The sequence below is a fragment of the Magallana gigas genome, chromosome 7 (genome assembly GCF_963853765.1).
Source record: "Magallana gigas chromosome 7, xbMagGiga1.1, whole genome shotgun sequence".
Taxonomy (NCBI): Eukaryota; Metazoa; Mollusca; class Bivalvia; order Ostreida; family Ostreidae; genus Magallana; species Magallana gigas.
In genome coordinates, this window is record NC_088859.1 from 12096986 (window position 1) to 12110248 (window position 13263).

The window sequence follows — 13263 nt, forward strand, 5'->3', positions numbered from 1 at the left end:
ATTGTCTTTCGGGTTGATAACTTTATGTCGTGGTACAAAATAGCTGTGCGCCGTTTAATAGAACTCTTCTTACAAGGGAGATGATATAGGAAGGAAATCACAAAAAAAACTTTAAAAATATGTAAATTTTCTTCGAGGTTAAAGCTTTTAACTAACATTAATTATCAGCTGTTTTGTACAGAAAACGTGAGATATATCCCTGTTATCGGCGATTTATTCTTGTAAAGTCATCTGCAACATACGATCATAATATCTGAATGATTATCGATAAAGGTACGCAGATACAATATTTTCACTTAAACTACATGTATATATGTATGATGAAAAAAAACACATAAGTACCGTATCATCGATTACGATCCCTTGAACTGATCCAAACTTCACAATGTAAAGCATTTGCACTAAAAGACTTGCAGTGAAAGCTAATATATTTTAATTAAAATAGATATAGCTGGGTAGCAATAGTAGTGGAAGCCGGATTTGCAAGCCAAATGAGAGAACGACAGAATTCTGAAAAGGAGCATGTTTTTAATTACCACACGTACATTTGTATCACTATGGACATCTTATGTATGTATTAATAGGCGTATAGTTGTTGTTTATAATTGCCATTGTAAATAAAAAAGTGAAAGGCAATGCAACTACAAACATTTTGTTTTAACCCTTTAACCCCCAGAACTTTTCACAATTTACCAAGATAAAGTTATATAATAACAAATTGAATTTAACTTAATACTGGTTATATTTTTAATCAAATAATTATATATGGAATGAAAGACATTTTTTTGCAGATTTTAAATTTGAATACAAAAAGTCAAATATGCGGTTGCCATGGCAACGTTTTGGGCTTAAAAATAATATTTTTTCATAGATTTTTCATTAAATAGTGGAATATTTTGATACCATATTGAATGATAAAATAATATACAGAATATTCTACAGAAAAATACATTGTAAAGTATTATTGAACAGCTGTAATTCTAATCAAAACAATTTGAAACAACTTTTTTTTATGTTCTCTGCGCAACATTTGGCATTTTCTGATCAAAATAAAAGTAACAACAAACAATTGTAATAAAGTTTCAAAGTGTGTCTTTAGTGACCCGAAAAAGGCAATAACAGTCTACAATGTGGTATATAATGTTACCGACGATATATTTTTTTCTAATTATACATTCTTGAAAATGCACAAACAATAGTTACCATAGCAACAAGACCACAAGCTTATTAAGGTATCTCAATAAAATTATTTCGTTATGAATACAACAAAATTCAAATGGAAAGAAACGAAGAAGTTTTATCAATTTTTCAAGAAAATCAATGAATAAAGAATTCAGCTTTGGTAAACAATAGAAATATGAAATACATGTACATAAATTAAAAATGGTTGTCATGGCAACAGTTACCAACACACAGTGATGAATAGTTTATTTCTTTTCAATAACATATTTAGATTATTTTTTAGATTTAGGTTTTAAAAATACATGGTACACGACAAAATCACATTTTTAAAAAATGCAAACCATCTGAGTGGATTAGATAAGTGCTTGGAGCCACCAAATAAAGTAAACGCATATTATTTGAACAAAACATGCAATTATAAACAGACATTTCATTATATATAAACCTATTCCATAAGCAAGTGATGATAAGTGTGATAGGCCTGAAAACAAGCTCCTCTACACAGATGTACATTACAAATGCTACAACCGAAAAAAGTGTCACTTCTTCTGCCATTCTTCTTGCACTGTTTGCATCTTCCTCGCGGTCTTGTCAACTTTGTGCTGATGTGCCGGTTGATGTTAGCAACACTTATACCTGCAACTCCCCTTCCACATGAAGGTGCCCGCTTTCTGCTAGAGAAATCACCAATAAGTTTCTCCGCGATAGACGAGTTACAGTCAACCATAGAGAAATGTTTTGTTGGTTTTCTTGTTCCTGGGGTTTCAAACCAAAGAAGGAATGTGTTGATCAGAGAAATTTCAAAAATATAGTTGACCAGATACTTCCAAAACTTTTTGGATGGACGGCCAACTGGACACTTGGATCTGTACTGTTGTGTTCTGTCTACACCATAGTAGTGTTGTTGGTAGTGCTCAACTGCAGGCGGGCGCTGAATGATGATAACACCACCACCCCGAACCCTTCTTTGAGCTGGGCCATCTCCGAGAGGGTCAGATGTTGTAGATGCAATGTGAACCTTAGATTAAATTTATATGAAAAATTTAATAAACCTGTCTTTTGGAATCATTTGAAAACATGTTTACTCTCGCAAATATAAATTTTTTGTTCACGTAAAACAGATAAGCACTGAACCTAGACTTTTACAAATACAACACCTATTTTACCACATAAAAACTACGTACAGGTATAGCATCATTCCATACGCAAGCAACAAGGTTATTATGTTGCATCTGTTCAGCATCTCCTCTCTCAGGAAGGTGTGGGTTCTTCAGCTGTGAGGGAAACCCTTTCCTGTTTGCCATTATAGTCCCACAACCATAAACACCGTAGGATTCAAGAGTTTGGAGAAGAGGAATAGAAGTGAAATATCTGAAGGAAAAGAAAACCAACAATATAATGAACTTAAGGTGGTATGGGACATCTGTCAATATTAATGTGGATTAAAATGCATTATAATTCAACGGTTTAAAATTTTCAAATACTAGTTTTACAATATTTAACCAAAAATAGCTTTTAAAAATATTCTATCTGAAGAGTAAAAATTGTAAAATCCCCAGCAGGATTCGACCTCATGACTTTCAGATTCGTAGCAATCCCCCTAACTCACAGCGCTAAGCTATTAGGTGACAATATTGGGAAAGAAACTAGCTATGTACTTATATAATTATGTCTCCCCTTTCAAAGGGGAGACATATTGTATTTGTCGAATTTCTTTTTCTTCCTCTTATTCTTCTTATTAGGGTCTTCCGTCTTCAGCGGAAGACCCTTCTATTATTGTAATGTTTCTTTTTCACTTTTTTTTTTATTCTTTTTTTTTCTTTACAATTTTTGTGCAGAAGATTTCTCGGAGATGGGTGGTCCGATTTTTGTCAAATTTTCAGCATCGATCTATTATCATCTAAACTTGATACGCGTTTTTTTATTTTGTAAAAATCACTTCCGGTTCGGACTTATCCGCCATTTTGTCATTTTTTAAAAAGTTCTTGTCCACACATTTTCTCAAAAACGAGCAAAGATAGGAAGCTGAAATTTTCAGGAATAATAGATAACATGAACATCTAGCCTCACGAGGAAAATCATTGTCCGGAAATTCCGAGTACGGAAGCTAGCTGGGGTCAAAATATAGGACACATTTTTGGCGAATACTCCTTGTCCACACATTTCCTCAAAAACGAGCAAAGATAGGAAGCTGAAATTTTCAGGAATGATAGATAACATGAACATCTAGCCTCACGAGGAAAATCATTGTCCGGAAATTCCGAGTACGGAAGCTAGCTGGGGTCAAAATATAGGACACATTTTTGACGAATACTCCTTGTCCACACATTTCCTCAAAAACGAGCAAAGATAGGAAGCTGAAATTATCAGGAATGATAGATAACATGAACATCTAGCCTCACGAGGAAAATCATTGTCCGGAAATTCCGGAAGCTAAATTTTAAAACTCAATGGATGTGTAATAATGACCTCAGACTAATTTTAAAACATATTATCTAAGTTGCACTTTAATTCTGCGTCTAATAAAATCGTTTTCAAAATGATTGGATGAAATTTAATTTTTTTGAAAATTTTAAATTGAATTAAATCGTAATAAAATGACCTCAGACTAATTTTAAAACATAATATCTAAGTTGCGCTTACAATTTTGTGTCCAATGAAGTCTTTCTCGACTAAATAAGATGAAATTTAATTTGTTTTAAAATTTATAATTTAATTAAATCGTGTTAAAATGATCTCAGACTAATTTTAAAACATGATATCCAGGTTGCACTTACAATTCTGCGTCTGATGACATCTTTTTCGAATTGATCGAATGAATTTTAAATTTTTTAAAAATTTTAAACTCATTTAAATCGCGTTAAAATGACCTCAGACTAATTTTAAAACATGATTACTAAGTTGCGCTTACAATTCTGCGTCTAATGACATCTTTGTTGAATTGATTATATGATTTTTAAATTTTTTGAAAATTTTAAATTTAATTAAATTGTGTTTAAATTACCTCAGACTAATTTTTAAACATAATATCTAAGTTGCGCTTAGAATTCTGCGTCTAATGACATCTTTCTCGAAATTATTGAATAAATTTTCAATTTTTTGAAAATTTTAAATTTTATTAAATCATGTTAGAATTAGCTGAGACTAATTTAAAAACAAAATATTTAAGTTACGCCTACAATTCTGCGTCTGATGACATCTTTTTTGAATTGATCGAATGAATTTTAATTTTTTTTAAAAATATAAACTCATTTAAATCGCGTTAAAATGACCTCAGACTAATTTTAAAACATGATATCTAAGTTGTGCTTAGGATTCTGGGTCCATTGACATCCTTCTCGAATTGATTGGATGAATTTAAAAATTTTCAAAAATTTTAATTTTATTTAAATCGCGTTAAAATGACCTTAGACTAGTTTTGAACCAAAATTTCTAAGTTGCGCTTACAATTCTGCGTCTAATGACATCTTTGTTGAATTAATTATATGATTTTTAAATTTTTTGAAAATTTTAAATTTAATTAAATCGTGTTTAAATTACCTCAGACTAATTTTTAAACATAATATCTAAGTTGCACTTAGAATTCTGCGTCAAATGACATCTTTCTCGAATTAATTGAATGAATTTTTAATTTTTTGAAAATTTTAGATTTAATTAAATCATGTTAAAACGAGCTGAGACTAATTTAGAAACATAATATTTAAATTACGCTTACAATTCTGCGTCTGATGACATCTTTTTCGAGTTGATCGAATGAATTTTAAGAAGGAGTGCGCGCCACCAAAAGTTTTGACCTTGACCTATTTTCTTTTTCAAGGTCAAGCGTTTTATAAAAAATAGAGTTTGGACTATAACACCTTAAACATACAAACTTTTAACTTGTATCATACATAGATGGTATATAGTCCAGTTGAACCTTACCAAATTTTTTGACCTTGACCTTAAAATTTTATTTCAAGGTCAAATCAGAAAAAACTTCGTTGTTCACCTCCTAAATATTCTTTGACAGAAGGACTTCAAACTTTACACAAAGAACAATTATAATACACTGAGGTGTACTATTGATAAATATTTGACCTTGACCTTGTTTTACTCGAGGTCAACTTGAGAAAAAATAATTAAATTTTGTCTGGGTGGTAACTTAGATACCTTTTGACATTTAGACTTCAAACTTGGAACATAGGTAGATGGTATTGAGAAAAAGTGCACGCCATCAAATTTTTTGACCTTGACCTATTTTCTTCTTCAAGGTCAAGCGTTTTATAAAAAATATAGTCCGGACCATTACACAAGACTCCTTAATCATACAATCTTTTAACTTGTATCATACATAGATGGTATATAGTCCAATTGAACCTTACCAAAATTTTTGACCTTGACCTTAAAATTTTATTTCAAGGTCAAATCAGAAAAAACTTCATTGTTCACCTCCTAAATATTCGTTGACAGAAGGATTTCAAACTTTACACAAAGAACAATTATAATACACTGAGGTGTACTATTGACCTTGACCTTGTTTTACTCAAAGACAAATTAAGAAAAAATAATTAAATTTTGTCTGGGTGGTAACTTAGATACCTTTTGACATTGAGGCTTCAAACTTGGAACATAGGCAGATGGTATTGAGAAGGAGTGTACGCCTCCATAATTTTTGACCTTGACCAATCTTGTGTCTCAAGTTAATTCATTTTCTAAACTGTAACATATATGGATGATATCTAACATATAGCTGACTTTATTCTTTTTCACTTATTAAATTTGCCCCATATTACAATCCTTGGGGAGAAGGGGAGACATGTGTTTTTTTTTGTATAAAAAAACAATACCCACTAGTAACACTTGGTTTTGTTGTTTATTTCGATATACAATACGTCACAACATGGAAGTGTCCCATACAACCTTGATTTCAAAATTTTAATAAAATAAGATTAAGAAAAAGTCATATGACTGATGGACTGATTCTGATTTTTTATAAAGTCATTAAAAATATGACTCATTTCAAAATGAGACATCAAACTTAATTTAATAATCAGAGACAATATTTTACCCATTCCCATTTCAGTCTCGAGCAACTATGACAGGATAGAATGTAAACATATATAAATAATCCCCTAAAAATGGAGTACATGTAGTATGAACACGGTCAAGATTGTAATTCAAAACTTTTGCAATTGGTTTACATATTTGTCAATATAGCAGAGACATAGTAGTAGAGATATAGTAGAAGTATACAAAAGTTTTCTATTTCACAAGAACATAAATGTGTCACATTTCCTGCAAATAAATGAAGTAGCATTCAAACATTTCATGCATCTCTAGAAAAAGTTGCCCCCCCCATCCCCAAAAATAAAAATTAGATAACACACACAACTGAGAAACTCTGAAATTTTTATAACCTTTGTTCATAACAAGTCATTTTAACTTGCATATAAACAGACAGACATTCTGACAATAATTACTTTACCTATCGAAGAACACATGATGACCTTTCCACTTCAGTGGCTTGCATAAATGTTTGACGATTCGTTCCCCTAGTGATGGGCCACACATTGAATCATGTTTACCAAGATACACTCTGTAATCATTGGTGTAGCCACTTGTTTCACATCTCATCCATATCTACATGAAAAAAAAAGTTTCCATGTCATAACATTTATGATATTTAAGGTTTCAATATTTTTTCAATTTCACATAAAAAGTGTCAGTAAACTTTCTGGGTTTTTTTAAATAAAACTTATAAAATATCTTTAAAAAAATAATGATCACTTAGGGATTCCAAGGTTTTGAAAAAAAGATATGAAGATTACAGAAGTTATAAATATTGAAATACCTTTAGACCGCGCTTTATTGTTTTTCCTGGCGTGTACTGCTGTGCATAATGGTGTCCCTTGTACCTGTAAGAATATGAGAATTGAATCATAATATAGGCAAATCTATACATTCTGGATAAAGTAATGTAGTAGGAAAGTAAGAATGAACATATAAATATAATGAAAATATATGGCTTGACTGGAAATCAAGGCCAGGACCCAAGCAGCTCTCACTAGCATAATGCTAACAAGTTGCGTTTAGAAAGCGGATAGAAAAAGAGCAAGGATGAAATGCCATGACATGTACCTTATCATTCCTTCATCTATACTCTGACACTTCCCTGGTTTGTAAAACTTCTGGAAATGTCCTCTTGTCATGTCGATAAGTGGTCTGATTTTATGAAGTCTGAAATGTAATAAAACATGTATCCTAAAATGTATTTGGGGAGGGGGGGGGGGTGGAGGATTTCAACTGCAAGCCCACACCCCCTTTGAAAAATTTTAAGTTATATAATTCACATAGTAAAGTACCATAACTAAAAATAGATCTTGGAACCCACCCACCCCTTCCCTGGCAAACAGAATTTCTGCATCCGTGTATACATTTAATATACTTGTTCACTGAGTTACATGTAGTAGTTTTGTATTCGTTTTGAAATTTCGGTTTCAGTCAAAACTCTAAACCAATGTCCAAAACTTGACATGCCAAGACTCTACTAATACTGAACCACTGATTGTGACTTAGGACATGTCATTAACATTTGGTTGTTCATGATATTTTCTAAGTGAACTAGTATGTGAATAGAAGTAAGCTATGAAAATCAAAACCAAATACAATATATATTACTTTCAAAAAACTTGAAGATAAAATGATCCAGTTTATATTTCATCGGGTTTTATTTTTACTTTTCTCCCTGTGCAATGCACGTGTTGGTTGGAATCACTCATACTGGGGGACCAAGTTTTATTACCAAAAGAACTGAATGATATAAAAATTGTTTCCAGTATTTGTTCAATGTGAATATTTTAGCACAAGCTTTTCTGTTTGCTAATATTTTTTTTTTTTTTTACAAATGTGTCTTTACAATCTTTACAAAAAATTAATAATAGCGAACAAAAATAAATCAAGTTCCCTCACAAAAAGAAATTAGTTTTGTATAAACCAAAGCAAAACCATGTATGATACCTGTCATAATTCGGTGATCCAGCAGGTGCTTGAGCCTGGTTGTCATTTATGTGCAGATACTGCAGCAATTTTTCAAACCTTGTTCTTGTCATGCATTTCTTGAAGCCTTCATTTCCTAGGAGAATGAAAACCAAATTATTAATTCTTAGGGGGTATATTATTTAAATTTTCTCTTTCTGTGTGGCAGGTTGTTTTTGTGGTTTTTGTTATTCTATTTTTTTTTTCAATATAATTTTGTGTATTTTATATCGTACAAGCGGCTTTATAAGCTTAGTGAATTTCTTGCAATATATGCAATGTAAATCATATATTTTACTTACCAACAAATGGGTTTTCCGACCAGTACATATCGATGCGAGGTAACTGATTTATTCCCATAATGATATTCAGTCCAAAGAAAGCTTTCATTTCTGGGCTAGTTGTGGGGTACCAAATCGAATCGCGGGAACCTTTGCGAGTCATTTCCTGTTCTGCATATCTGTTCGTCTCCTGAGCCGCGGTTTCAAAGAAATCTTCGTTTATCATAAGATAAAAATACTTCAACAAGTCATTGTCAGGCAGTAAAGTATGATCTGGCCCTACTTGTTCAGTAAATGGTGCTATGTCCACTGGGTGGAGATCGTAAGACCAGAAGTCATCATCAGTTGCTTCTGATTGTTGGCTGTCAGGCTCCATTGATGACTCTGTTTGCTGTGTATCATCGTCACTGTCTGTGTCCGATGAAAATTCATGTTCACTAAATAGCTGGAGATCTGAACCCTCAGACAAGGTATCGCTATCGTCATCCGATGAACAGTTCTCAATTTCTACTCGGAAATCCCGTGCTTGTTCAATGTTTACATTGTAGCGTAGTAACGGAAAAGGGAGATAAATTCAGCTTGTTGTGATCTCGGCAAAAGACTTCGTATTTTATAAAATGTTGACAAAATATATATGATTATAAGAAGCAGTTACTAGCTTGGTCCATTTTAGTTGTATATACAAATATAAATACGTAATGCAATCGATACTAGCCTAACGTTATACCGTGTGAATGAAAACTAAAAAATATATGTACAACAACGTAATACTATTGAACCCTGTTTATAATTTTGCTCTTCTAAAAACATCACATGAAACATGTGTAAAAAATATCAAGGATGTTATAAAAGTGGTTAATTACTTGTTTACTTAATAATTACGGGGATTTTTTTTATTTAAATCGGTGCTTTCGAGCTGTAAAAGCCGCCCTTGTCCGACAATGCGCATTCAAAATGTAGAGCTAAAAATCATTTTAAATTTTAACTATGATTTATTATTTAAGTTATTAATCATTTTTCTTTAATTACTCCTGTTTTCCTGAGGATTTGTATTTTCTTTTGATATCTAGTTCTTTATCATACGATATAAAATAAGCGAGTAATTAAACTTTTAATACATGTATTATCAAAGTGCGTCCAAATGCGTCAATGGGGGTTAAAGGGTTGAATATATATAATGCATTCATCAAAAATATAATTTTTCAGATTCAAACATTATTATAAGCACTACTAACCTTTTATCTACATATTTAGCATAGACTTGTTCCTTTTTTATATTTTTCTTCGTGATTTTTATAACTTAAAAAAATTGGTCCCAAGATATTTTAGACCATGTAGAATAAAGAAAGACGATTCTTAAACAGGATATTTCATACCAAGATTTTTGCAATAATTCAGTATTACTTTTAATTTTTCGATTTCATTCAATTTCTTTTATTCATCTCATTAATCAAGGAATATTTTTTTATATTTTAGATTCTGGTGAGATTTTATCTAGCAGTTTGCCTTAAAAAGAATTTTTTCAACTCTTTAGTTTCTTATCTATATGGATCAAATAAAATTCATACAAACTTCATTTATGATTATTTTGTTGTCCATTTCTATAAAATTTTACTTTCATAAGAATTTTACAAGAGAAATGTTTAAAAATTTGACATATTAGGGGTTATTTGGAACCTGACTGATATTTTAAAAATTCTCTAGAATTGTACTTTTTGGTCTATTATTGTTGAACACTGAGCCTATTATTTTTAATTAACAAGAAATATTAGTATGCTTCCTTTTTATAATAGAGAACCAGTAAGCATTTGCATAATTGATTAGAACTTGTGCCATTACTGGTATTGTTTTAGTTTGATTGCAATATTTTTAGTTTCTTATGTTTGATATTGTATGCACTTTTCTAGAGTTAAATTGTTGGCATGGTTCCTTAACGCAACAAAGAATTAGTGAGTTTTAGTATGATGGCAAAGTTATGGTTATTGTTCATATTATTCCATGACACAGTAAAAACGCTGTTGCCTGCAATTAAGAATGTAAACTATAGACAAATCAAGAGGGTATTTCGTCCCAAGAGAATACCTGTTCATGGTGATTATAAAAGGAAAAAGCAGGATACATGTATTTAAATGGTCTTCTGTTTGGAAAGAAAGATCCTTTCAATCGAAATTGTTACTATAACGAAGTCTTCAATTAGGGATGAAAATAACTGATAAAAGGAAATATGAAGGTAGAGACAATGAGGATGGAGAAACATTATTTAGTTGTTTTTAAGATATTGAAACACTTTGATCATGCCGAAATTTTTTTGACCAATAAATAGTTTCCCGTTGTCATCAGCACACAATCCCCATGGATCTTTGACATCTTCTATATCTTGTATGATTATTGCAAAAAAGTTGCCCTTCATATCAAGCACATGAACACTGGGATTGGACCCGTTGCACACAAGCACGTGTCCAAGAAAATCATTACAAATTCCTGTAGGGCTGAAATCTTGAGGCGGACGACCTTTGTAGGTAAAAAGCTTATTTCCTTTCTCATCAAAAGCTCCAACTTCAGACTCAAACTGATCTGAAACGCATATATCACCATTTATATTAACTGATAGGAACCAAGGAGAAGTATGCAGTTTTTCGTAATTTTGGTACTCGAATTGAAAGAGAAATTCTCCGTTTTTGTTGTATCTGGCTATATATGTCCAATATTTGTTCGACTTTTGATCAAGAACTCGAAGCAGTACTTCTCCTCCTAATCTTGTAGAGCAGATATTTATAATTTTTGATTGACCTTTATTCTTTATCAGCTGTGTAGGATTTTCTCCTGTTGATGATATTTTCATCACTTCTGTGTCTCTATTGATGTAGAGAACGTCTCCATTTTCATCCACCGTAAAAGAAGAACATCCCCAATATACATTATTATAATGTTTAAACAAAATTCTGCCACTGTGATCTATTTTCATAAACCAATCCTTGTTTTCTATCCACATTATTTCAGATGTAACACGGGAAATATGCGTCACCTCTGTTATTTGCTTTCCATCAATTTCTGACAAAACAATGTCTTTCTTAAAATCTTTTGGTGAGAGCTGCCTCCATACTAAATTTGAAATTAACAATATCTTCAGAAAAACTACTTTTGATATTAAAAAAAATATTTATAAAGATAATATATTCGATTCAATTGCTTTGACATATAATGTGTAATGTAGTCTGTTATGATATAAAAAGTACAATTAAAATAATCATTAATTCAAAATATATGCATGTTTCCACTGATGTACAAGGTAAATCTAGTGGACACGTATTTATTTTTTGTTTAAGCAAATAAATAATATTAACACAACAATATTGATTCAAATAGTTTAGTAAAGATAACGCAACCCTATGTAAAAGACTAGCTGCAATAATGTAGCCCTCTCCGATTTTTTTTTATATCTGATGTTTACTGGAGAGGGCTACAATTCCACAGGATCTCCGTAATGGTGCAAAATTAATTCTTTAATGCGACGGACTTCGGTCTGAAAAGATCGATTTTATATTTGACTTCCTTTAGATAAAATGATTTTTTAATTCAGGTTGAACAAACTAACCGTACATAAATCCAAACCAGATAAAACACATCAGCATGTTTACCAGTCGTCTTTTTCAGCAGCCATGACGGTTCTCGCGTGATTTTATGGGATTTACGCTTGGAGTTTTGATGGGCTTGATAACGTGAATGTCAGTGTAAATAATCGATCTTACCTCGTTTTATCACTAAATTATCATTTAAGGAAGTGGCACGAATGAAAAATTCATATTTACAAAATAACCGATATATGGACTATACTTGATATTTTTTGATAATTTATGCCATAGACATCTACAACGTTTGAGTTCAGGTAAGAAATGCAAATGTTATTGTCATTTATATACGATTTGAGATGAAATCGTTTCAGGAGTCAATCACTCCCGTACTTGCACCGTTACGGAGATTCTATGGAGTTGTAGCCCCCTCCCCCCCCAAAAAAAAACCCCAGCAAAATCGGGAGAGGGCTACATTATTGCAGCTTGTTAAAGACATACATTACATGGCAATATCTCTGAAATATACATACCCGGTTTTTTATCAATAGTTAGCTTCTTACGTTCTTCTTCATTGGTAATTTCTACAAACATGCAACTTTTTTTTAAAAAATTTTCATAATAGTAAGGTGACTAGACATATTAATATTCTATCTGAAATATTCATTAAGGACTTTTATGAAAATATAATTTCACAAGATACTTTCTGTTTTATATGTTTTTTGTATCAATCAGAAAATACCTTTCAAAGATGGTTTGGTCAAGTACTTATTAAAAAAAACACTTTTAAGATAAAAACCTCTAAATGTTTATATCTTTATCATTTATCAATTAAAAATCAAATAAACAACTATCAATAATATAAAATAGTGTGTCGAGCCAACATAAGAAAAACGCTTACAAAGTAATATGATAACTTAGAATAAATAAAATATTATATTGATTATTCTCTTATATCAAGGAACGCTTCTTTTAAATAAAAGTACTGAGGTACTGACGGGAGTTGATTTTATCAATTTGGCATGACAAGTAATTTCTAACCTTTTTTTGAACCATATTTTTTTGTTCAATTTTGTGTATACTTTGTCCGATTTTATTCTAATCTTATTCTTTAAAATTGAACTGCATTGTTGGATATTTAGAGGAGCGGGCAGGGATGAAAAATTTAAAATTATATAATATATATATATATATATATATATATATATATATATATA

The 13263-nt window shown here is 31.2% G+C and overlaps 1 protein-coding gene across 1 annotated transcript; it reads right to left on the bottom strand.

Moving 5' to 3' along the window:
• Positions 1–194: 194 nt before the first annotated feature.
• Positions 195–8912, bottom strand: LOC105333771 (piggyBac transposable element-derived protein 4-like; the record flags this gene model as incomplete). The annotated part of the gene is given in 7 exon segments (XM_066067054.1): positions 195–2200; positions 2367–2553; positions 6647–6801; positions 7013–7076; positions 7300–7398; positions 8179–8293; positions 8499–8912. Coding segments are annotated over 7 exon segments (1607 nt in total), but the record flags the coding sequence as incomplete, so codon positions are not given.
• Between the last annotated feature and the right edge of the window lie 4351 nt (positions 8913–13263).